Source organism: Meriones unguiculatus, chromosome 14 (assembly GCF_030254825.1).
Source record: "Meriones unguiculatus strain TT.TT164.6M chromosome 14, Bangor_MerUng_6.1, whole genome shotgun sequence".
Lineage (NCBI taxonomy): Eukaryota > Metazoa > Chordata > Mammalia > Rodentia > Muridae > Meriones > Meriones unguiculatus.
This window is the reverse complement of record NC_083361.1, coordinates 88,809,680-88,836,026: the sequence shown is the minus strand read 5'-3', so window position 1 is coordinate 88,836,026 and position 26,347 is coordinate 88,809,680. Positions and strand designations below refer to the sequence as shown.

General features: G+C 43.6%; 3 protein-coding genes across 3 annotated transcripts; 1 reads left to right on the top strand and 2 right to left on the bottom strand.

The window, feature by feature from the left end:
- Nucleotides 1-2,288: 2,288 nt before the first annotated feature.
- On the top strand, nucleotides 2,289-3,812 carry LOC110558319 (ubiquilin-3-like). The gene has a single exon (XM_021653162.1). It carries the CDS (start codon nucleotides 2,289-2,291, stop codon nucleotides 3,810-3,812), a length of 1,524 nt encoding a protein of 507 aa, XP_021508837.1.
- A 10,409-nt stretch (nucleotides 3,813-14,221) lies between these two features.
- LOC132647066 (olfactory receptor 52D1) lies at nucleotides 14,222-15,187 on the bottom strand. Its single transcript, XM_060366294.1, has one exon. It carries the CDS (start codon nucleotides 15,158-15,160, stop codon nucleotides 14,222-14,224), a length of 939 nt encoding a protein of 312 aa, XP_060222277.1. The 5' UTR covers nucleotides 15,161-15,187.
- An 8,597-nt stretch (nucleotides 15,188-23,784) lies between these two features.
- On the bottom strand, nucleotides 23,785-24,738 carry LOC132646999 (olfactory receptor 52D1-like). The gene has a single exon (XM_060366233.1). The coding sequence runs from the start codon at nucleotides 24,736-24,738 to the stop codon at nucleotides 23,785-23,787; it is 954 nt and encodes a 317-aa protein (XP_060222216.1).
- Nucleotides 24,739-26,347: the final 1,609 nt, after the last annotated feature.

Genomic DNA, 26,347 nt, shown 5'->3' with positions numbered 1-26,347 from the left:
ACACACACACACACACACACACACACACACACTCACACACACACACACACACACACACACACACACACACTCACACACACACACACACACACACTCACAAATACAACCTGCTGAGTTTGTTTATTGTTGCCTGTAATGAGTGTTAAGCATGACCAGCTGGGATTACACGACCTGTCGGGAGGCTTGTCCCTTTCCCCATAGCCATGTTGTGATTTCTGACTTAGGCATGAGGAAAGCTGAAGCACACAAGGAGGGGGACGCATGCAGCTGAAGTTAGGAAGCATTCTGCTAGAGTCGGGATTTGAAATTAGATGGTCTACTTCTAGGTTCCATGCTGCTAATAACTGTGCCCAAAGAAATTAGTTTCTGCTTTAATCCTTAGTTCCCAACACGCAAATTCAGTGTGATTTGTAGCATTCACTGGGAGTTTTGAACCTCTGACTCCAGCAAATACGAACATGGAGTCAAAGGGTCTCATCATTGTTTACAGATGTGTAAACCCATATTTACATCCCTGTGCTCTTATTTTATCTACTCGTAGCTAATTGTTTTAACTTCAGGTAACTGATGGCAAAATGTTAATTCTCAGACCATGGTTCCTCACAAAATGCCATTGGTTTTTGTTACTTTGTTCTGCTAAACACCTTGGATCAGAATTTAAGTTTTAGAAAAGGCAACTTAGGTTTTGGTTGGCTTTTCATGACAGTTACAAATTAGTGGAGTTCTTTTCAAGGGAGAAGATGGCATATCTATTTTGATAATTCTTATATATAAAATTTTAGAAGTTAAGAAAAACTAATTAAAATCTATATGTGAATTGCCAGAACAAATACTGATATTGTAACACATTGCAGTGGACCCAGATTTAGTTTCCCACAGTGTCTCTGTGTATGTCTGTCTGTGTCTCCGTGAACACACTTCCTTTAACAAGGCCACAGCTACTCCAAGAGGCCACACCTCCTAATAGTGCCACTTCCTATGGACCAATGGAGGCCACCACACTGTTCTTGCAGAGGACCCAAGTCCAGTTCCTAGAAGCTGCATTGGATAGTTTGAAGCCACCTGTAACTACCTGCAACTAGGAAAAAACCCCAAAACAACAGTGTGTGTGTGAGAGAGAGAGAGAGAGAGAGAGAGAGAGAGAGAGAGAGAGAGAGACTGGGAGACTGACAGAGATTGAGAGGGTGATTGTTTTTGTTAAATGGTACAAACCTAACACAGCCCAGTCAGTCTTCAATATTAATAAATAACTCCTGGAGAGATTACATTTTTCTGGGGCTCTACCTGCCTGGCATGGTCCAAACAGCTGAAACCTGTCCCCTCTCACACAGTCTTACAGTAATTAAATCATATTTAGATCTAGATTCAAAGGGCTGCTGTGGTTTCTTTTAACCCAGCCACCAATTTCCAAGTTGAGACAATGTATTTTTTTTTGTTGTTTACTTGTACGCATGTCTCCTACATGTGTAGGTACCTTCAGAAATGCGAAGAGGGCATGGCTCCCTTGGAGTTGGCATTATTATTGCTGGTGTGAGGCGGCTGGAGTGGGTGAGGACACTGAACTTGGGTTCTCTGGAAAGAAGACAGTTCCTCTAACCCGGGTAGCAGTTTCCACCGGACCGCCTATCCACCCCCGGTTTATTTTCTCAAGCAGCCCTGCTATCAGCAAATACCACCTTTAGGACGATGTAGAGGAATCACCTGGCTCAGGATCTTGGAATACAAATATAGCATTGAAACCGAGAATGTATCACACATCTTAATTACACTCCTTCGTTCTGTTCAGACAGAAATGGGCCCTGAGGCCTCAGCGAGACTACGATGGGGGTACAGAGAAATTTAGCAGAGAATCCCATGACCTTGCTTTCCTACTCAACCATTATGACTTGTCGAGCTTAGTGTTAGGATTTGAAGAGGAACAAGTTTGTGAGAAATGTGTTTCTGGACAGTGACATGCTTCCCCGCGTTGGTGTTTCAATCAGATGGTGAGGAAAACCCCACCTCAGGCAGGCGGTAGACCTCTGCCCTGCCCCCATTCAGGTCTACCTTTCAACTGTGACCTCATCACTGACACCGTATCCCCTAAAGATTCTCCAAGGCAGGGGCAGCTGCCCCAGCTATGGGAGCCAGGTGGCTGTAGGGAGGTGGCGTCTGCAGGACGAAGGTGAAAGGACATCAACTGGACACCTGCTGGTCCCTGCGCCAGGTCTGCTCGGAACCACATCAGAGCTTCCGCAGGTGTGGACTCCGCTGTGCCCTCCGGCGGCGCTGCATCCTCTTCAGGAACTATGGCACGGGCTAGGGAGGAAGCAGGGGACAGCCAGCTGGTGTCTGGCAGGGAGCCATCCTCAGGTATCATCAGAGTGACTGTCAAGACGCCACGGGACAGCAAGGAGTTCTGGCTGGCAGAAAACAGCAACGTCCTCCGCTTTAAGAAACAAATCTCCAAATACCTTCACTGTGATACTGACCGATTGGTGCTCATCTTCACTGGGAAGATCCTCCAGGATCAAGACATACTGAGCCAGCGCGGTGTTCTTGATGGCTCTACGGTCCACGTGGTAGTGAGGACTCGCTTGAAAGGGTCAGCCTGCGCAGGAACTCTGGCAGGCCCCACAGGCCACAGTACCCACCGTTCAGAACCACTGGCCTCTGACAGTGCTAGGGTGCTAGCCAGGCTGGGTCGCCTGGCCCGGCGCTCACCGGACCTAGCTGATTTCTTCAGCCAGCTTGTCCAACTGCTGACATCAGCACCAGAGTCTTTGGTGCAATTCTTGGAAGATCCTCTGATTCAAGGATTGGCAAATGCGAAACAAGCCAATGGCATGCGCCTTCCGGAATCCTCAAAGAAGACACAGAAACGAGACTCAGCTCTCAAGTTTCCGGAAAACTTTCAGAAGCCTGCGCGACAGCAGGAGGTCCTGCAGGAACACAAGCACAGGCTAGCGGCCCCGAAAGCTGTGCCAGGAGGCGACAACGCTATGCGTCCCGGGTTCTCTGATATCCAGCAGATCATGCTCTCCACTCTGGCCTTATTGGCGGCCTCTAAAGGCCACCTTCCAGGCTCAGAGCTGTGTAGAGGGGAAGCCAACAACGCTCACTGCAGTTCTGATCCTCCGGTCAGGACCTTGGCACAGGAGGTTAGTACAGGAGGAGTTACCCAGGTCAAGGGCATACATTCAAGTCAGGCGAGTTCACGGTGCCGACCTGGTACACTAGACCTACAACCAGATCCAGATCTCCCCTCCCAAGAGAGCCTGCAGCCGGTGGAGAAAGACCCTGTAAGCAGTCAGCTCTCGCCGCTTGTCCTGTGCCGAGCGGTGAACGTCCTGCAGCAGATTTCAGCTCTGCTCCACCAGCTGGCAACTGGCAGCCCCCTGCTCCATCATATACCACTTCTCCCCGCCCTCACCAACCCTCGGGTGCTGCAGGCGTTGCTACAGATAGAACAAGGCCTACAGACGCTGTCCAGGGAGGTGCCTGAGCTGGGACTCTTCTTGAGAGGTTCAGCTAAACCACGTGGGGCTAGAGGAGTCTCAGAAACCAGGGGGAGAAGACAAGCCCACAGAGAAGACACCACGCAACACTCCTTGGCTCTTGAGCTCTTCCGATCCTCGGCCAACACCTGTTCCCATTCTACCCAGAGCGAGCTGTCCTCCACCCTCCTCACCGAAAGTCGCTACCAGCGCGAACTGGAGCAGCTGGAGGCCTTGGGTTTTTCCAACCGCGACGCAAACCTGCAGGCGCTTATAGCCATGGATGGAGATATCCACGCTGCCATTGAGATGCTTCTAGGGGCTCCGCAGGTCTAGTCTCTCCAGTGAATGCCCACGATTGCACCATTCTGTGGAGAGGGAGAAAGAAGGGGAAGGAGAAGGCACTTATTTTAGGAATTCCTCCTCCTCGGGTTATGAGCCCATTTGGGCAGCCCCTCTCTCACTGCCCAAGCCTGTCCTACATTAAAGAAGATTGCTTGGAGCTCCTCCGTGTTGTAGAGTTGAGACTGGATGGGCACCGTAGTCTTGTGTGGAAAGGGACCTGTAATGCTCTGAGACAGTTTTACTCGTTTTCATGTCTCTGACCTAAGGATCCCTTTACATTTCAAATATACACAGGGCTGGGGAGAAGCCTCAATGGGTATTGGGTGAAGTGCTTCCTGCGCAAGCATGAAGACTGAGGCTCAGATCCACTCCCATGTTCAAGCTGGGTAGAGTGGTGCATCTCTGACCCAAGCTCTAGGCAGAGGCGTGGGGAAACAGGAAGATATTTGGAGCTCACTGAGCAGCCAGGCGTAGCCAAGCAATGGTCTCTATGTTCAGTGTCAAAACACAAGGTGGAAAGTAGTGGAGGGAAGATACCTGATGCCAACCTCTGCCCTACGCGCTTGTGCACAGGCACACACATGCGCGCGTACACACACACAGTCACTCACTCAAACACTCACATATACACAGACATACACACAAAACAGGGCGAATACATCCTGACAGTTTTGATGTTTTTGCTCACACTCAGCCAATACACACGTTTTGCCAGCATCGCCATCACCTCTATTGGCTACTTCCATAGTGACAGAATCCTAGGTGTTACTCTCTCAAGAAATCATGATTTAAGACTTCTCAAAACCATGCCTCTGCTCGAATGCTTCTCTGTCTAGAGTTCTTTTGCTTTTTAACTTCCCTCTGAGCTATAGTTTGTCCTTTGTTATCTGCCTATTTCTAGTCTCCTGTTCTGTGAGGCTAACCTCTGTCAGAAGCACCATCTTTCCTCCACAAAATGCTTTCTTCCTTTCCTTCTTCCTTGCCTCTGCTGCCCTATTAGATACCAGGCTATTTCTGCAGTGCTTACTTCTGAATTTTTACGCGTCTCCCTTCTAGGGGCAATTTTTTCCCATTTATTTATTTATTTATTTATTTAAGCACTTCACAGCCCGATCAAAGCCCTCCCCCTTCTCTCCTCTCAGTCTTATCCTCATGCTCCCTTCTCCCAGGGGCAATATTTTATGAATGTCTGCAGTTAGGGAGTTACCCCAATAAGATACAGGAACTTTTAAAAAACTGTATTTTTTTTCAAATTGTATTTATAGTTTGAGCTATAGAGTCCCGTTTCTTTGATGAATGTACTTCCTTTAGTCGTCTTTAAGAACTCAACTCTTTAAAAGTGCTTTAATAGTGAAATATGTTATACCAAATCTTTTAAAATTTATCTCTCAGAGGTTTGACCCTTTTCATAACCAAAGTTCTGGTTCTTTTGTATTCATGGCTTCTAAGTTTCTAATAGTTGTGACTTCATATTTTCTATAGCCCCCTGGCCTTGTCTTTGGGAGTGCTAGGGGTGTCTATGGCTCAGAATTTCCAAATGTAGGTTAGTATCTTTCCCCTGACTCATTCCCACTCTGAATCCACATTTCATGCCCTGTATATGAATACAGTAACCCACGACTTCCCAATGTACTTTCACACTATGGAAGCGTACATATTTTAAGTTAATTATTTCTCCTTTATAGGCTTAAAATAAACAGGCTACATTTTCCTAACCGCTTAATTTTGAAGTCATTCTTTGTTGTCTGCCATTTCCATGTTGTTCTCACCTGGATATATGGCTTTGAGCATCATGATGATTTACATGCTCATATTTGTAGGCTAGATACTTTCTCTGGATCTCAAAGTAGGATAGTCAAACTGTGGGAGCTTTCAGTGTGATGTGCTACAAATAAGGAGCACAAAATTTTAAAAATAATTTTATTTGTTCTTGTGATAAGTATATAGCCATCTTGGGATTGGGTTGTTTTCTGAGCTGTTTCTCTCTAAATGAGATTCTAAACTTCTGAAGAATCAGAAAGATGCTATTCATTCCTTGTCTCAAGACAAGGCTCACATCTGTTATCTTCTGAAAACTTCTTTTTCTTTTTTTCTTATTTTCCGAAAAAGAGGAAAGAAGGGAAAGAGGTAGTGAGAGGATGGAGGAGGAAGAGGAAGAGGAGGAGGAGAAGGAGGAAATAAGAAAGAAACAACAACAACAAAAAGAAAATAGCAAATCCATCTTTTCTAACCAAATAACTTACAGGCTTGTAGGTGCCCTTAATACTCCACCCCGACCTTCCTCCCTTTCCCATCTCTCATTTGTAGAGGAATTTTAACTCAGAACAAGAATGTTCTGGCAAGAGATCACATGCAAACATGTTCCAGTTCTCTGTGATCTGGCTAGAATACAAACACGCCTTTAATCCAGAAGACAGAAGCAAGCAGATCTGAGTTCAAGGCCAGCCTGGTATCGAGCAAGTTTCAGGAAAAGCTTATATCCTTTAATGGTGGTATATGCCTTTAATCCCAAACAATGAAGGTAAAGTTAGTTTGTGGAAGGAAGCGCCCATGTTTGAAAACGATGTCTAATTGAGTGGCAGAACAGGTAATAAGTCAGAGAAAGAGTTAACGGAATATGATATGCCCAACAGAATATGATATGAGAAGAGAGAGGAAAGGGAAGCCACTTAAGGGGCAATGAAAGGAAAGAGGCAGTTTACTAGGACAGTAATAGAAAGATGGATTGTAGAGAAGAACAGAGGTGAAGATGGAATGAGCCAGAGAATAAGAAGGAGCCAGAAACTTAGAGTTGATCGCTATAGTTTGAGGCCAAGCAGAGCACTTCAGATCCCAAAAGAAGCCAGGTTGAATAAGTTAGCTAAAAGAGGAGTTTAACCCAGAACAGCCGAGTTGATCCAGCCAGTAATGAGTTCAGTAAGAGATAGAAAGGGTGAGCTTATTAAGCTTATTAAGCAGTAAGTCTTGGGCTAAAAACATTCTAGGACTAGGTTAGATTGTACAGAGGCTAGAAGATTCCAGGACTAGGACTAGGTCAGCAGACAGAGGCAGGAACCATCTGAGACAACAATTGAAACAGGAGAATAAAAGCTCTTTTTACACTCATTAATCTGCTAAAACTCTGAGAGTGTTTCAAAACTGGGCTTTGAATCTGACCACTTTAAAAATATCACCCGCATTGTTGCTATGCTATCTAAATTCACTACTGTGAAATTAAATAACAGGGTCATTTCCTAAAGAGAATGAGCTTAATAGATAACTGCAGAGCACTGCAGTGGGGGATTTAGTTGCCTTTGTAAATTATGGGTGTATTGAAAGAAACAAGCGAGTGTCCTCAAAGGTAGAACGAGAATCACACAGTTGTTTTGAAACAAAGAAAACGCTGGTTAAAGGAGCTATATTGGCTTCAGCCCATCAGTGGAGACTATCATCAGGTAAGTGTTCTGCGCTGGGATAACCGTCTTTGTGATTCACGCAGCCAGGTGCACTCTGGGAAGTTTTGGTAAAAGTTTTGGTTACAAGCATATGTGCCTAAGAGCCTTTCATGGGGTTTGTCTTATCCCCTTACCTGTGTGTGCAGAGGGCTGCTCACCTCAACTCCCTACTATACTTTAGGTTCAGGTACGACGACACGCAGTTTCATTTGAGTGTTGACAATATTCACACTAGTATTGTAAGCATGATTCTTGTCACTACTCTTTCCTCCCCATCCGGTCTTCTTTATGCTCAGCAGAGTAACCATTCTGACCCTTTAGACACAGACAAATTATATAGAGTTACAAAGGCAATGAACAAGCACAGAAAATACCTGCTTTCCCACAGTTACAGTGTGTGATTGACAGAGATGTAGGGGGCAAACAGCGTCTTTCTGCATCTCCAGAAGTTTAGAATTTCATTTCCAGAAGAACAGCTCAGAAAACAGCCAAATTACAGTTACTGGTTATTGATATTTTCTATTCGTTTATCTTCTGGTAATGCTTGCTATTAATCTTAAACAGCTGTATAGCCAAATCACCACACAGAGACTGGATTTTTAGTTAACCCAGAACACAGTGCTGGGCAATATTTACTCCCTCCTAAACCTCCAAGCCCTCAGTTTCCTAACATTTAGATTTTCCACATTATACTTGCTTTTTGTGAAATCTTAGGTCTGGTTCATGCTCCACGTCCTCCAAGATCTCTCCTCCAGCTCTGCTCTTCTCCTGCTCTCCTCTCGCCCCTCCTCCTCCCACTCATCTCCTGCCTTCTGGCTCCTCTTCTTTTTCCTGTCCTCTGGCTCCTCCCTGCTCAACATTGTGTCTAGTTGCTTTATTTTGTCCTGTTTACACAAGAGTTGAGACAGGATGCTTAGAATGAGTATCACAATGCAATATCCGGATTGAAACCAGAGAGTTGGGGGTGGAGGGGGAAAAAAAAATCAGTATTTGAATGAACAAGGGTAAGGTGTATACATTAAAAAAAAAAAAACATTATACCAACAATATGGCTACATATTTGTAACAAGAACAAATAGAATTATTTTTTTTACTCTTTTCTCACACAATACATTCTAACTACAGTTTCTCCCCCCTCCACTCCTCCTAGTCTCCCTTAATGTTCCATCTCTCCATTTCCTTTCTGAAAAGAGTGAACCTCCCAGGGACATCAACTAAACACAGCATAACAAGTTACAGTAAGACTAGGCACAAACACATCAACACTGGGAGAGGCAATCCAATAGGAGGAAAAGGGACCCAAGAGCATTAAAAAGAGTCAGAGGCACATCCTTTCCCACTGTCAGGTGTCTCAAAAACACTAACAACCATAACATATATATGGAGGACCTTGTTCAGACCCACTCGGGCTCTGTGATTGCTACTTCAGCATCTGTGAGCCCCTGTGAGCCTTGCTTAGTTGATTCTGTGGGCCATGTTCTCATAGTGTCCTTGATCCTTCTGGGTCCTAAAATTCTTCTGCTCCTTCTTCTGTGGGGTTCTCCAAGTTCTGAGGGGAGGGAACCTGATGGAGAGCCCCAATTTGGGATCTCCCTGCAAATAGAATTTTAAATAACTATTGCTTACATTTGAAACCCAAATAGGATATCATGTCTACAGACTGAGAGGAAAAGGTGGGTCCTAAAGAAGTGTTCTCAGGGTGAGAAGAAAAATGACACTGAGGTCTCACTTTGTTTTCCCCTTGTGATTCTCGTGATCTCTGTAGAAAGTTCAGAGAAGACATACAGAGTGTAGCATAGAAAATAGGTGTAGCTTATTAAAAAATGGGGATGCTCTCAAAGCTGAGATTGGGCAAAGGCAAAAGGGTCATTGCTGAAGAAAACACTTGAAAGAGTGGCCAGTGGCTTGAGAGACTACAGTGTAATCTCTAACTATATGTGTAGGTAGTCTTTTCTCCTAGACCCCAGAACTAATGGTTTTTCTGTCCAGGTGGTGGGGCCACTTGGATTACCTCTTAATGTAGGAGATGATGGTATAACTTTGTTCTTTGTCAGAAAGCCAACGGGCACACAGTAATCTGAGGATATTCTGAGCAGTTTGGAATGTCCAGTCTCCACCAGGCCTAACATATATAACTCATCTCTTTCTTTTGATCAGTAATAAGAGCCTTACTGTTTCACATCTTGGTTTTATCAGACACTGATTATGATAGGTCTATCTTCAAGCCTGCTGGTACCTACCCTGCTACCTCAGAGAAAAACAGGGTTTTCTTCTTCAAATCCTGCGTATACATACTAACATGTTTACGTGTATATACAGGAGGTAAAGATATGCGTGAGAAAGATAGACTTGGGGTGGTGGAATGAAGATGCCATTGATAAGGATTGCAGAAGAATTTTGGTACCTCACCACGGATGAATCACTAAGAAATTATTTTAGATGGTCTCCATTTGTGCAAATTAAAAGAGTGAGACTTAAAAGAAACCAAGCACATTATGACACAGGGTCCCAGTTTAGGTTTGTTGCAAACCAACCTCACTGTTTCTTATGTAAGAGTAGAGACTTCTCGAGGTGCCTGAGGCTCTAGGATGGCCTGGGCCACTCAGCAGGCTGAAGCAGTTGCTTCAGCTTCACAGTACTCTAGCTCAAAACTTGGGTTTCTTCACCCTACACACAGAGTTTTGAGGAACGTTCTTGCAAACCGTGGGTTATGGTCTCTGGGAAGTGTTACCTTGGACAACCTTCAGTTGTCAACATCCAATCTCCCTTTACTCCGACTTCCCGCACAACTGATTGGAACTATTTCATCACTGTCCAACTCAGATTAGATCATGCAGCCCCAAGGAAGTTTATGCTGGAATCTCTGATCTACACCTGCTTTGGAGTCACCCTAGATATTTCAGCCAATCACCCCATGCCCTGTCACCTATCCCCTGTGTTTTTTTCTGCACTGCCCCTTTCTCTTCCTGTCTCTTCTCCACACTCTGATCTCCTCCTTTGAGCTCCTTATACCAAGACACGAGGCCCTGGAGGACTTTGTTGTAATTGTGTCTCATTTGCCTTTCTGGCTAAAACAGTTCTTCTTTAACTGTGTTTTGAGTCTTTGCAGGAGTAGTCCCAATATAATATGAACAAATAAGAGTCAAGGTACTTAACAGTGTCTCAGGATCAGGTGATGTGCTGGATGTGCTTTTACATTCCTCAAAACAAACAGTAACATAGTGAACATGCCATTTATTTATCGACTCAAGAAAGATTATTATGCACTCCAGGCTGATGAAACAATTCTGTCAGTATTAGCTACTTATTGATTTCATATAGATTAAATGCTTTCTGTGATGCAGTTTTGTATAATAACCAACTAACAGAGACATAATCACCATATTATTTTGTCTTGTTATACAACAAAACATAAAGATCTTTTAAAAAAGATCATTGCAGCCACTCCTGAAGATACCTGATAAGCTAGGGTCAGATGGAAGGGGAGGAGGACCTACCCCATCAGTGGACTTGGAAGGGGGCAGGGAAGAGATGAGGGAGGGAGGGTGGGATTGGGAGGGAAAGTGGGAGGGGGCTATAGCTGGGATACAAAGTGAATGACCTGTGATTAAAATAAAAAATAAAATAAAAAACTTTATACAATATATTCTTTTTTTCTTCATTAATTTATTTGTTCATTTTACATCCCAATCACAACGCCACTCTTTCCTCTCTTCCCAGTCATACCCTCCCACCTGCTTCGCCCATACCTTCCTACCCTCTCATACCAACCCACCCTGGCACATCAAGTTGCATCAGGATTAAGTGCCTCTTCTTTCACTGAGGCATGACAAGGCAGCATGGTAGGAAAAGGGGATTCACAGGGAGGCAACAGGGTCCATGTCAGAGACAGCCCCCACTCCATCTGTTAGGAGACCCACTTGACGACCACGCAGCCATCAGCTTCATATGTGTAGGGGGCCCAGGACCAGCCTATAAATGTTCTTTGGTGATTCAGTCTAGGTTAGTTGGCTAATTAGGTCTTCTTGTGGTGTCCTTGAGCACTCTAGCTCCCTCAATCCTTCTCCTAACTCTTCTATATGACTCCCTGAATTCTGCCTAATGTTTGGCTGTGGTTCTCCGGATCTGTTTCCATTATCTGCTAGGTTCCTGTCTGCAAGGAGAGCAGAGTACATTAATAGTATCAGGGGTTGGGTCTCTCGATTTGGGTGGGTCCCAAGTTGGGCCAGTCATTTGCTGGCCATTCCCTCAATTCTGTTCTATCTTTTATCCCTGCACATCTTGTAGACAGGACAAATTTTGGGTGGAGGGTTTTGTGGATGGGTTGGTTTTCCCCTCCCTCCTCTGAAGTCTGCCTGGCTACAGGATGTGGCCACTTCAGTCTCAGTATCTGCTGCTAGGAGTCTCAGCTGGTGTCACCCCATATCAGGTCTCCAGCTTGTCTCAAAGATAACCCAATACCAATCAATTCCCTTCTCTCTCCCCAGCCCTCTCACCCCCATCCTCATTCTCTCCACATCTGATTCCCTCTTTCCCTCTCCACCCATTTTTTTTCATGCATTTTTCTCTCTCTCCACTTCTGATGTCTATGGTGTCTATTTTATTTCCTCTTCTTAGTGGGATTCAAGCATCCTCCCTTGAACCTTCCTTGTTACTTAGGTATGTGTCCTTCTGGGTCTAGTTACCTCAGTCAGAAAGATGTTTTTCTAGTTCCACCCATTTGCTTGCATACAATATATTCTAATCGTGGTTTCCCTCTTCCAGATCCTCCCCACCTTCTCTCCCATTCAACCCTCACCCTCGTTTTCATCTCTTTATAAAATAAACAGGCAAATAAAAGGAACAAAGAAATCAGGATTAAAAAAATGGAAAAGCATAAGAAACACATAGTTATAAAAAAAACCCATAAAAACACAAAATTAGGGCTGGAGGGATGGTTCAAAGGTTAAGAGCAGTGGCTGCTCTTCAAGAGGTCCTGAGTTCAATTCCCAGCAACCACATGGTGGTTCACAACCATCTATAATGAGATCTGGTGCCCTCCTCTGGCATGCAAGTGTACATGCAGAGAGAACATTGTATACAGAATAAACAAACAAACCTCAAAAACAAACAAAAAACCCATGAAAAACTCCGCACATCAGAAACCACAATACACAAGAAAAAGACCAGTCAGATTGAAAAAAAAAAAAGCACAAATAAAGCATTATGAGACAAAATCTACAAAAATACCCCTGAATTTGTTCTGTGTTGGCCGTATGCTGGCAGGTGTAGGCCCTTTCCTTAAGTGAGGCTTATAGAGCCAGAAGCCTCCATTGAGGAAAAGAAACTTCATTTGAAAGCAGATGTCAACTGGAGTTTGTTGGGAAGAAGCAAAAGAAACTTGTTCTAAGTGCTGCCATTTTGTTTCCAGACTCCATTTAACCGTGGGGGAAACTAAGGTGCACAAGTCATAAATGTGCATAGCCCATTGCCTGTCAAAACCTCACTGACTATGTGTAGTTTACCCTCTCCTTTGTTCCCTTATCACTTTGAGTTACCAGATGACCAGATGTCCAGGATGAGGCCTGACCACCAAGGCCCCGAGTCAAGGACAAGTCCTGGTCTCCAGGGTTTACTTCCTCCCTGAGGTAGCAAGAAGACTAAGACACTGAGATTTAAGGTGCTGGCCACCAGCGTCCCGAGTTTATATTATTTCTAGCACAGCTGGCTAGATGGTATACTGTCCATGAAAACATGTAACCTTGGGTGTTTTTCTGAACTACAGGCTCTTATTTTAAATAATAACAATCTTCTGTTTGAGCAGTATAGGTGAACTTGTAAATTTTCAAGATGAGATTCCTGATATTGTGGGACTCAGTTTCACTGAATGTTAGCACTTCAGGTACAAAATGAAATAGACCTCAAGCCAGAAGACTGGAGGAAGGATGGGAGGAAACGCAGTTTCATGAGGGATCAATAACACCTCAAACACCATTTACAAATTACAGATTTGATCTGTAATGCAGTTACCACAATAACTGTGAAATACAAAAATGTTAAAAAAAAAAGAGACAAAGAAGCTACTTACTAGTGTTTGGAGAGACTGTATAACTTTTTCGTTTTATTTGCTTATTGGACCTTTACAAGCCATGCCATAAGAATTTTCTACACTTACTGACATATGTATTTCACACCCCATTATGAGCTACATGCTAACACCATTTAACAACTGGCCAAACTGGGGCACAGAGATACTAAGCATCCTGCTCAAAGCCACGCAATTAATAAGGAGGAAAGTTTAGGTTCGGGCACTCCGACTGGACCGTTTGGGCTGTAATTGCTGCCTGAAGTGGTGAACTGGCAGAACCCCGATTCAAACTCACTCCAAGTTCATTTTTATTTCCCACGTGGACTCACAGGATAGCATCTCTTTCAGTCCCTTTCCTTAAGGCTTCTTTAGTAAGTAGCAGCCCCTTTTATTACTTAGGGTTACTATGGCTGTGATGAAACACCATAACCAAAGCAGCTCCGGGAGAAGAGGGTTTGTTTCACTCCCAGTTCTATACAACAGTTCATTACTGAAGACGCTGAGGGCAGGAAGTGATGCAGAGGCCCTGTGGGAGTCTGTCTACCGGCCTGCTCTCCTGGCTTTGCTCAGGCCGATTTCCTATAGAACCCAGGACCACCAGCCCAGGGGTAGCATCACCCATTCTGGTCTGGGCCCGATGGCGAGACGATGTGCGATATGGATGTCCTCAGTTGAAGTTCCTCCTTTTAGATGTGTCACTGTGAAATAAACTAGTCAAGACTCCACTTCTGAGAGAAGAGTGAAAATATCAGCCCCCGCGCCTATTCACAATTCCTTTAAGTGACCAGAAAAGAATGGTCCCTTTAAATTGAGCATTAACTCTCCACTTTATCTCTCCAATCCTCTTCCTGGTGATGTCATATCCAGAATATTGTATTTTTCTCATCTCTGCTCAGACTTTATACCAAGTCCTTCCCTGAGCAAAGCAGTCTTACAAGCCGACTCCGAATCTCCTTGGTTCTTGCTCCATAGATAATGGGGTTGAGCACGGGAGGCACCAGCACGTAGAGGTTAGCCAGGAAGATGTGCACGTGCTTGGGAACTCGCTTGTGACCAAAGCGGTGGGTGAGGAAGGAGAAGAAGGCAGGTATATAGAAAACCAGGATGACACCAAGGTGAGAGCCACAGGTACTCAGAGCCTTGTGCTGAGCATCACGGGATGGAAGACGGAAGACAGCCCGGAGGATGAAGCCATAGGAGATGGCAATGAGGATGGAATCCAGGCCCATAGCCAACAGAGCCACAGTCAGCCCATAGACTACATTGACAGTGATGTTGGCGCAGGCAAGCCTAGCAACGCCCATATGCTCACAGTATGTGTGAGCCATGATGCGGTGACCACAGTAGGGCAGTCGCCTCAGCAAAAAGATGAAGGGGGAGACAATAGCCACACTACGGACTATGCCAGCAGAGACAATTCGCCCTATGACAGTGTGGTTGAGGATGGTTGTGTATCTCAGAGGGCTGCAGATAGCCACGTATCGATCAAAGGCCATGGCTAGAAGAACCGAGGATTCCAAGGCATAGATAGAGTGGACACAGAACATCTGGGCTAGGCATCCACCAAAGGAAATTTCATTAGCATGGAGCCACAGAATGGCCAGCATTTTAGGTACAGTGGTGGAGCTGAGAGCCAGGTCAGTGAGTGAGAGAAGGCAGAGGAAGAGATACATGGGTGCATGGAGAGCACTCTCTGTCCCAATGACTAGGATGAGGGCAGCATTACCAAGCAGGGCTACCAGATACATGACACAGAAAGGGATGGCGATCCAGAGGTGGGCAAACTCCAGCCCTGGGATTCCAGTTAGGAAGAGAGTGCCTGGGAGGCTGTCACTCATGTTGGAGGCTGATCCTTGTCTTGACACATGAAGGCCTCTGTCCAAGTGGTGATGGCATGCCTGCCCTGAAACATTAGGTATCTGGTTCATTCACGTACTTATAGGCTGAAAAAATTGTCCGTTCAGTAAGAATTCCTTTAAACCTCTGCTAGTTCCTATAATATTCGTCATTGCTTGCTTCTGTATTCAACACAAGGTAATGGGTTATGTACCCAAACGAAAACTTCCTGACTTATCTTGTGACATGACCTCACATCATCTAGAGACCTTTTGCCTGCTCCCTTGGATGGATACTCCTCAAATTTTTGTACTCCTATTTTCCCCACCACAGTGTTTGCAGTTTTATTTTCCCCTTCTGTATATTTTCTTTTCTTGCTTCAGGTAAGTTTCAAGTGGCCTTCTGTCTCTCTTTTCCTTCTTAGCTCTCTTTAAACTCCTGCCTTTTTAATGGGGGCTCTATGTTACTTATAGGACTTAAACTTGGTCTCATATATCCAGATTTTCAGTCGGGTCTGTTCACTTTACCCAGTGTCCATATTTAATTTTCTATCACTTCCAGAAAAAAAAAAAACACTTTATTCCACGTCATCTTCTAATACTACAGCAATGTTATTCAGTCTCTGAGCCTTCTCCCTGTTTGCCTTGAGATCTTCAGTGATAACACAGGGTGGTTTTGGCTGAGCCCTGAAACTGGTCTGCTGTGGTAGAATCCGGCAAGATGCAGTCACTACAAAACCTCTTTCCCTCCTTTTACTTCCAGCTGTTGCTGTAAGATGTTATCTGCTGCTCTGTGAGCATCTGTGGCGGAGAAGGCTGGGAAGGACAGGGCGCAAGCAGGTGTGACTTCTTCCGTCAGGAGACAGTGTGAAAGTACATTCAGCTGGTGTCCCACTCGCTTTCACAAAGGGGGTCCTCTTCCAAGTTTGCCTCAGGCCTTTTTGAGTCAGTAACTGGACTTTTGAGGTCTTGCTTAGGCAAATTCAGTCAAACTTACACTTATACATCAACATAGTAATTTTTCTTTTTTTTTTCCCTAATCAAACACGGTTTTGCCTTGGAATCTTATTAAAACAAAACAGAACTCTTACCTGTGCAGGAGGCATCCATTTTTGGTGGAGTGTGCTGAGTGCTGATCCCTGCAGACGAGCACTGTGTGGGAGCACAGCTACTCTGTGATGTGTTGCATGAGTGCTGAGTGGCTTAGGAAAGAAGGAAGAGGGGCAATGGTCTGGGCAGGTGTGAGCCAGCGCTGGAAGCTTCGTTGGGAGGAGTGGAAGGTCTGTACCCTTGCAAATTTGGATGGATGTGGTGCGAGAGAGTGGGAACACTCAGCATTACCCCTCTTGAATTGTGTGCTCCTTTCTGAACTCTCTGAATGTCTTTAGCTGAGCTCTGTAGTCCAGCCTCCTTTGATCACCTGGCTCACTAAGTGAAGTTATTTATTGACTCATTCTGCGATGCTCAAGAGTAAAGACTCAGGTGTCCTCCTCCTCCTCCGAGGTACCTGCTGTGTCCCTCTCGAGGGAGAAAAAGAAAATGAGACATTGGTAAGTGAGGAAAAAAATTGAGTGAGAAAAAATCGTGGTAACTTTGGAAGAAAAGTGGAAGTTTGTGCTGTATTTTTCGTCCTTGTCTCTGTCCATCTTCTTTGCTTGACTTCTTTTTTTTTCTTTCATTGTGAGTTTTCTTGAATGCCCTGTTGTTGTGGTTCACTAGAATTTTGTGCTCAGGATGAGAGATTTATGTGACTGGAGTAGTTAGTGGTGGTGAATGCCATTGTGTCACCAGATGCCACTCAAAACACACACGGTCTAAGGTGCTGGCGAGAGGGCTCAGTAGTGAAGAGTACAGGATGCTCTTCCAGAAGATCTAGGTTTGATTCTCAGGACCCACATGGCCACTCACAACTGTCAGTTCAGTTCCAGGGAATATGATGCCCAGTTCTGGCCTCTGAGGGCACCGTTTACACGTAGTGCAGACATATGTGCAGGCAAACATCCATAAACATAAGATAAGAAATTCAGTCAGCACGCATAAGGTCTCCAAAGGTCTAAGCCAGACGGGGAACCATTGCTGGGAAGGGAAGTGGACACCAGCCCCCATCACTAACCCAGAAACTATCTCCAATTGATAACTACTCACACAGAAAACTTAGTTTTCTCCAACAGAGCCTCACTAGGTCTACAGACCACACTTGAGGGCAGGCTCCACGCCCAGCAGTAGATGGCCGACACAAAACAAACTCAGTAGTTTTGTTTTTTGCTTTTTTGGTCTCATGACACTTTCTCTGGGCTTCTCCCCCCCCCCCATACAAGTCTCTTGCTTATATATTACAGTTTCTGATTTTGTGTTTTTATGTGATTTCTGTGTGTGCAAATGCGTATGTTTCTGCATCTATGTGCTCCTTGTGATTTTTCTTTGGCTCTTTTAGTCTTCCTTTTGTTTGCTTTATCCTATTCTATTTTTAAATTTTTATATTATTTTATTATCTTTGTAAAGACATCTTTGTTTACTAATGAGAGAAAAGGGAAGGGTGTAGATTTTGATAGAAAGGGAGGAAGGATGGTTCTGGAAGGAGTTCAGGGAGGGGAAACCACAATCAGAATATAGTATATGGAAATTTTCTATTTTCAACAAAAATAAAACAAAATATATGCATAGTCAATGATAAGAGCATAGATTTCATGACAATGATAGCAGAGAGTTAAGCAGAGCACAGTTCCTGTCTGAGCATTTCTACTGAGGCTGCCAGCTTATGAAATGAAGCCAATTCTGTTGGGTAGCATTCTGCTCTGGCCAGAGTTTCATGGCATTGGCCACTCACCAGATCCTGACTTCATGATATATGTCCATCCAAGTATTGACACAGGGTCCACGTATTGAATCTGGATCCACTGATTTTCTTTTCTGACTTCCTTTGCAACATATATTCTCTGCTCAAGTTACTCCAAAGCAGTGGCCTTACAAAAATTTAAGGAATTTATTTCCTAAAGAATGTAGTAAATGTTGTATATGGTAAATAATACACACTCAAATGTGAAAAACTTTAAGCATTTGAAAAATAGGATTGGAAGCTTAAATAGTAGAAAAAGGATGAAAATTTCAGTAAATCGTGAATATTGACACTTAAAAGTTAATGTGTCACATCATTATTTAAAATACATTTACAGGCTGGAGAAGTGGCTCAGCTCTTCTGGAGGATCTGTGTTTAATTTTCGTTACCCACATGGCAGCTCTGTAATGCCAAGATCTGACACCCATAAACACACACCTAGGCAAAACACCAATGCACATAAAATAAAAATAAATAAATTATTAAAAATGCATTCAATAGCATCTTTTTGTTAGTGTGTGTCTGTGTTACATGCATGTATGCACATCTGTGACATATGTAGAGGCCACAGGTCAAATTCTGGTGTCTTTACTTGCTAACCATCTTGTTATTATCCTTGTTATTATTATTAGAGAGAGGGTCTCACTACGTCTTCCTAGTTGGCCTAGACATGATACCGTAGACCAGGCTGACCTTGAACTCACAGAAATCCACGTGCCTTTGCCTCCCAAGTGCTTGGATTTAAAGATGCTTGGCTTCCACCTTATTTTTTAAGACTTATAGCTGGCGGGGCTGCTGACTAGTAGGCCCCAGAGTCCCTCTTGCAGTGACACCCCCAGACCTCAGATTAGAGACGCTGCCATCATGTCTGACTTTTCACACTGATGATGACCTCACGCCTGTGCTTCACCAACTGAGTCATCTCCCTCGTCACCAGAATATTTACAGACTAGAAATTTCCAAGTCACCATCATCAAATTATAAACAGATGAACTTTCATTAAGTGTGAAAATTTAATGCTGTTTTGACTCCTTGAAGATGGTCTATTATTCAACCTATTTTTCCCAAAATATTTATCACTCTTTCAAAACATGTATATAAATTAAAATTATTTCTTTTATTTTCTATAACAATAGGCTTTGCATGTTAAACTATTTCAGTATAATTATTACAAGAATGCATTAACAACTAGAAAATTTTCTCATTTCATCAATTATTCAACATAGGAACAAAATTTCCAGGAAACATTTTCCCTAATTGGATGAATAAATACAATGTCCTCTTTTCTTTCAAATTATTTTATGTGTTCAACATTGACGGCATGGAACGTATTTCACATTCAGTCACTTTTAATTTTACTTATATAAAGTGGTAAGCTGTAAGAACATAAACAACTTCATTGTGAATGACTTTTAGTTCTGCTGTGCAGGACTGTAGCAGAGCTAGAGGCTAGCAGCAGTTTTAGAATTCCGGTTGTCTAGAGCCTACACCCCAGACTCTGTGGGAGATGGCATATGCTGATGTGATGAGTTTGGCTAAAAGAGAGAAACTGAAAAATCAACTACTAATGAAAAGTTAGGTGTTTGAATGATACAAGATCAGATATGGATAGTAACGGTCAATCCGTTCTCAGGCTTTCGCCTTTCCAGGCTGCCTTCAAGGCCTCCTTTTGGCAGAGTTATAGTAGGCAGCTAGCTGGCTGGCAAAGGAAAGTATGTAGCCTCAGTCCAGTCATCTTAACTAGAGGGTAGAGGCTAGTTTCAGAGCTGACAGTGATCTTTTGTACTTGTGTGTGGGTGAATGAGAAATGTCTCGGGCATAGTCTCAGGCATTTGAACACTTGCTCTCCCCTTGCTGGTAGATGATACACCCTTGGTGGGGGAAGTATGCTACTGGGGACAGGCTTTGAGATGAAAACGCCTTGCCTGCTTCTGGTTTGCTCTCTCTTCTTCATGCTTATAGTTCAAGATGTAAGCTCTCAACCTTCTGCTCCTGCTGTCATGATTGATAATTTGGTGCCATGCCCCATTCTGCCAACACGGACTCTTAGCCCTCTGGAACCGAATGCCAAAATAAAATTTTTCTTAAGTTGTCATTGTTCAATGTATTTTATCACAGCAACAAAAAGTAACTAATGCACTATTTAAACATATGTAGAATAATTTTAATGGTGTTTCATGACATTACTAGGATATTTCCTTTATTTCAGTTGTCTGTCATGGATCCCCAGACATAAGGTATGAGTGTATGTATGTAAAGTATATTCATTTTCAACAGAAAGCTTTTTTTTTCTTTCTCTGGGTAGATGCTTTATTTTCTTTTAGATACCTAGTGTTAGAATGACTTATCAGTGTCTGTGTTTAATTAAGTAAAGCAAGACTGCAAACATTTTCCTAAATTCTTTTTTTTTGCGTAGAAATCAGACAATCATGTTTTATTATATGAAAATACAGATTTTTTTCTTTTCTTTTTTTTTTTTTACAAAATCACATAGTTCTTTTTTTTAAATTTTTTATTTAACTTTTATTAATTACACTTTATTCCTTTTGTATCCCCCCATAAGTCCCTCCCTCCTCCCCTCCCGGTCCCACTCTCCCCCCCTTTCTGCATGCATGCCTCTCCCCAAGTCCACTGATAGGGGAGGTCCTCCTCTCCTTCTTTCTGATTTTTTTTTTTTTTTGTTCTTCTCAATGCAGTTTATTCAGGAACCTTGAACAATCATCTGACCCTGGGGAAAGCCAGCCCACAGCTTAAAATAGCCTCTGGGTAGCCAACCCCAGCGTGCCTCGTGGGCAATGCAGATAGGTCCACATACATAGAAACAAGCCAGATCCTCAGCCTTAGCCAAATATGGCGTTGTTTGTGATAGAGAGCACTCACCATCGAGAAGGTGAAAGGCGGAAACCAGCTCCATCTTTCAGGCGCGGCATTATGCAGCTCTCTACAGTTCCCCCTTTTTGTTTTAGACGCATCAGTCAAGAGTAGAGGTCTGATCTCTGATATTAGAAATAAATTGGGACTTTGTACCAATGTTCATTTAGGTGTCATCCACCCAAAGAGCATCAGACCCGTCCGATACCTTTTTCTCAGAGGCGGGACCTGGGGCATCAACCCGCATGCAATCAGACATGCTCTTCTCTGGGTCGAAAGCGGCTGACCCTGAGTGCAGTGCTTAGCCTCGCATCCTGAGCGTAACATTTTAGCTTTTTATGGTAGCCAACCATGCTTGGGGATACTGTCCTGCTTCAATGGCTGTAAAGGCCTGAATGATCATGGCTGCATTACGCTGTTGTGAGACTCTAATCTTGCATATACACCACAGGCAAACCAAGGAGACCAACACCAGAAGGCCTGCTAACGCTCCCATGCCTGCCCCTTCCTTCAGATGATTCATGGCTGCAGCAATCCCTGATTTTCCTAAATTCTTAGCAGTCTACACACTAGTGGCCAGTGTACGAAGAAAATGTAGTTCCTCCAGTCCTTCCCCACCATTGCAATGGTTGTCTCGTTGTAGTTTGCTTTCTATGTCTCTGACGCCTCATGAGGTATTTACCTTTTGTGAGTCGTTTGGTTATGTATAACAGAAATTTCGTATGTATATAAAAAAGAAGGCTTGCCTGATGCGTCTAAAACAAAAAGGGGGAACTGTAGAGAGCTGCATAATGCCGCGCCTTAAAGATGGAGCTGGTTTCCGCCTTCCATCTTCCCGATGGTGAGTGCTCTCTGTCACAAACAACTCCACATTTGGCTAAGGCCGAGGATCTGGCTTGCTTTCATGTATGTGGACCTATCTGCATTGCCTACATGGCACGCTGGGGTTGGCTACCCAGAGGCTATTTAAGCTGTGGGCTGGCTTTCCCCAGGGTCAGATGATTGTTCAAGGTTCCTGAATAAACTGCATTGAAAAAAAAAAAAAAAAAAAAAAGGAAACATGGCCCAAACACAAAATAAAATACTAAGACAAAACTGTTCTTCAGGAAAATAAAATTTGGGCTTACTTAACCAAGAGTTTAACTAGGTATTTAAATATGTTCAAAGAACTAAAGGGAAGTATGTCTAAAGATAGAAGGGAAGGCACACTCTGACTTTATTACCAAAGACATTTAAGAAATTATTAGAAAAAAAAAAACACATATTTAAAACACACACACATACAATCCAAGTGAAAAACTCCCAAGACCAGCAGTAGACTGGGCCAAAGGCTGGACAGAAAACAGAAGCAGCAAACTTGAAGATTTGTCAGTGGATATTTCCTGTTCAAGTAACTGATAAGAGAAATAAAAATGGAAGGGAATGAGCAGAGAGCCTCCCGAGATACACCAAGAAAACCAATGTACATGCATGGATATTATAAAAGGAAGGAGGAAGGAAGGAAGATTAAAAAAAGAATCACATCCACTTCTGATGAGAACTGATAGACTAAGATCAGAACGAAGGAGAGGAGGACCTCCCCTATCAGTGGACTTGGGGAGGGGCATGCATGCAGAAAGGGGGGGAGGGTGGGACCGGGAGGGGAGGAGGGAGGAGGTTATGGGGGGATACAAAATGAATAAAGTGTAATTAATAAAAGTTAAATAAAAAATTAAAAAAAAATAAAAATAAATAAATAAATAAATAAAGGAAAACCATAGAAAATTAGAACTCAAAAAAAATCACAAGCTGAATTTATATTTTATAAATTTAATGAAAACAGAGTTCACTCCAGGAAGCACAGCAACCTCTCAGTGTGAAGAGCTTTAATAAACGCTTAGTGACTGAAGTCAAAACAGCCTGTGTGCAAAGGCAGCTCAGGTGAACATAAGCTTCCCTAAATGCTTAGTGAGGGTGCATTTGCTACTGAAAGAAAATATAACTTTAAATTTTATTATTATTATTATTTATTACAATTTATTCACTTTGTATCCCAGCTGTAGCACCTCCCTCATCTCCTCCGGTTTCACCCTCCCTCTCTCATCCCAAACTGAAGGGCAAGAAATGTATTGGAAGGAGATGTAGTTTTATTAAGCACTCATCATATTATCATTGTAGATATTATATTATATATAGATATTATAAAAATAGTTATAATTCTATGATGGGAGATTATATAAGAAGACTATGTAAAAAGTCTTATATGAAAGCTAAATTAATCATCTTTGAGATTAAACATTCTATAATTCACATTTACTTACTGAGCATTTTACATTTTAGGCACCACTCAGTAATTTATTTAGTCCTTATCACTACCGCACAGGTATTCCCACTGCCCTGGTTTCAGAGCTGACCTTTCTTAACGGAAGATCTCACAACTGGCTCAAAGCTGGAAACCAAGTGAGAGAGAGCACATGCAAGCCCAGGTGCTCCTTCAGAACTGTGCCCACCTCAGAGCGCTGCCAGTACAGGTTTATGATCGTGCTGAATGCCATTTGATTCCTTTGTTTCTTTCCACATTGTGCCAGTGATTATTCCAACCTCGAGATGCACAATTCTCCTCAGAACGTGCCTCCTCCTTTTCTTCCTTCTCTCCCTTTTCCTCCCCCTTTTCATCCTCTTCCTCCTCCTGGAGATTGTATCTCCTTTTTTCTTCTAAGATGACAGAACAACAGTGTAATCCCCTATCTGTGCAGAAGCGGTGGGCAGCACCTTACTGTGATGTTTAGCAAGCAGCATTCACCAGACTGTTGCTCTTCCTTCCAGCAGTTCTTCCCTTGTCTTGCTGTCATTAACACATCACATATCTCCGTCCACATTACTTTATCTAATGACTAACCTGACCATGTACTTTTTGTCATCTCCAACCTCTGCTCAGACTTCACACTGAGACTTTCCCTGAGCGAAGCAGTCTTACAAGCCGACTCCGAATCTCCTTGGTTCTTGCTCCATAGATAATGGGGTTGAGCACGGGAGGCACCAGCACGTAGAGGTTAGCCAGGAAGATGTGCACGTGCTTGGGAACTCGCTTGTGACCAAAGCGGTGGGTGAGGAAGGAGAAGAAGGCAGGTATATAGAAAACCAGGATGACACCAAGGTGAGAGCCACAGGTACTCAGAGCCTTGTGCTGAGCATCACGGGATGGAAGACGGAAGACAGCCCGGAGGATGAAGCCATAGGAGATGGCAATGAGGATGGAATCCAGGCCCATAGCCAACAGAGCCACAGTCAGCCCATAGACTACATTGACAGTGATGTTGGCGCAGGCAAGCCTAGCAACGCCCATATGCTCACAGTATGTGTGAGCCATGATGCGGTGACCACAGTAGGGCAGTCGCCTCAGCAAAAAGATGAAGGGGGAGACAATAGCCACACTACGGACTATGCCAGCAGAGACAATTCGCCCTATGACAGTGTGGTTGAGGATGGTTGTGTATCTCAGAGGGCTGCAGATAGCCACGTATCGATCAAAGGCCATGGCTAGAAGAACCGAGGATTCCAAGGCATAGATAGAGTGGACACAGAACATCTGGGCTAGGCATCCACCAAAGGAAATTTCATTAGCATGGAGCCACAGAATGGCCAGCATTTTAGGTACAGTGGTGGAGCTGAGAGCCAGGTCAGTGAGTGAGAGAAGGCAGAGGAAGAGATACATGGGTGCATGGAGAGCACTCTCTGTCCCAATGACTAGGATGAGGGCAGCATTACCAAGCAGGGCTACCAGATACATGACACAGAAAGGGATGGTGATCCAGAGGTGGGCACACTCCAGCCCTGGGATTCCTGTCAGGAAGAGAGTGGCTGGGAGACGGCCAATCACACTGGAGGGTGGCATTCTTGACAGAAGAAGGGCTCTACCTCAAGTGAAATGGTGCACCGGCTCCTCAGCATCAGCCATGCAGTGATTCACCTAAAATAATGGCCTTTCTATGAAAAACATTTTTAATGAGAAAATATTCATTTCCGCTAACTAGGTTGAGCATCCGAGAAGATGCTGTCATATATAACAGGTTTTTCTTTTTGTGTTCATCATTGGTGCTGTGCACTTAGTATGAAATCCAAAGCAGCAAACTAATGTTTGTTCATCTTCTCAGCCTGACCCTGGTCAATCTATCTCCTTCCACTTTGTTGTACAGACAATTTGCTTCATCTCTGCACAAGAAGCTTGGGGCATTCCTTGTTTCTTTTTCCAGCTTATACACAAGCCCAAAAAGACATTCTTTGTGTTCTTTTTTGTTAGTGTGTTTATAAAGACTTACCAGTTCATAGTATCAGCATTGCCCATTTGGTTCAGGACCTCCATGTTAGTGCCTTCTGTGTCTGTAAAATGTCTACTGAGTTGTACGTTAAAGAGCTTTTGTATCTTAAGCAATTGTCAACCTGAATGCATCCACCTGCTTCAGGAGTGTCCATAGTAATTTAAGCATGAAATACATCACACACTTTAGATGTGATTCCATCGCTCCCAACTACTTACTGCAAAGCCAGTTCATGGCCCTACAGATTCACCAGGGCAGTGGCTAGATATGATAACCAGGTGGCATGGCAAATCCTGAAAGAATAGATGTGAGGAGGGAGTTGATAAGCCTGGTGTTGCCAGAAACAAAGGTATTCTAAAGAATGAGACTTTTTTTTTTCTTTTTTTTTTTGTTTGCAGAAGGCTAAAGGGCATCGTATGTATCTTCAAGTGACACATTGTTTACCCGCAGATTTTTTTTTTTTGGTTGAGTATCAAGAAATCTGAACCTTAATTCGGAAGTATGAATGCTCTATGACTATTTTCAAATTCTTGAGTCATCTTGACTTATAAACAGCAGTGGAATCCCAGCTCAGCTCTCTACCCTTTGATTTTAGACATCAATGACCCCTCCAACCCTGGTGAGGGTTTTAATTTGATTTGAACTGAGAATGGCAGCATTTGGTTTACCTGTCTCATACAATGTCACTGAGGTAAAACAGTTAAGTTCTAACACCAGGTGAAAGCTTGGGGCGCTTCCCATCAGGCAGCATTGTGGCACCTCTGCCGTGCTGCCTGCCCCTTTCCCAGGACTTGGGAAAGCGTTACTTTTTCTCTCCTTCTCTTTACCCCTCTTTGGGTACTGTCCAACGGCTAAACATACCTTTCCTGGTGCTTTGGGTGATTTGGTTCTTTCTCTGAAGCTCCTTCTTTGCAACCTTGTCAGATTATTGACACTCACTACAACAGAGGAGGCTGTCTCTGCCTCTTCCCCATCTCCCTTCATTCAGATACTTATATCGACAGCTTTCCTAACCTGCTGGGTTTTTTTTCTTTATCTCAAATAAAATTGTCCTCAAACTTAGAAAAACAAACAGCACATTCCCCATCTCACAATCTCCTTGTCCCGTAACAGCAACCAGTGTGGTGGAGGTTTAATCATTAACCTTACCTGGATCTCACCCACAGGGCCAAGCTCACAGAATGA

Bases quoted from the DNA above. Each gene is read 5' to 3' on its own strand.
- LOC110558319 (XM_021653162.1), top strand. From the start codon at position 2,289: ATGGCACGGGCTAGGGAGGAAGCAGGGGACAGCCAGCTGGTGTCTGGC.
- LOC132647066 (XM_060366294.1), bottom strand. From the start codon at position 15,160: ATGAGTGACAGCCTCCCAGGCACTCTCTTCCTAACTGGAATCCCAGGG.
- LOC132646999 (XM_060366233.1), bottom strand. From the start codon at position 24,738: ATGCCACCCTCCAGTGTGATTGGCCGTCTCCCAGCCACTCTCTTCCTG.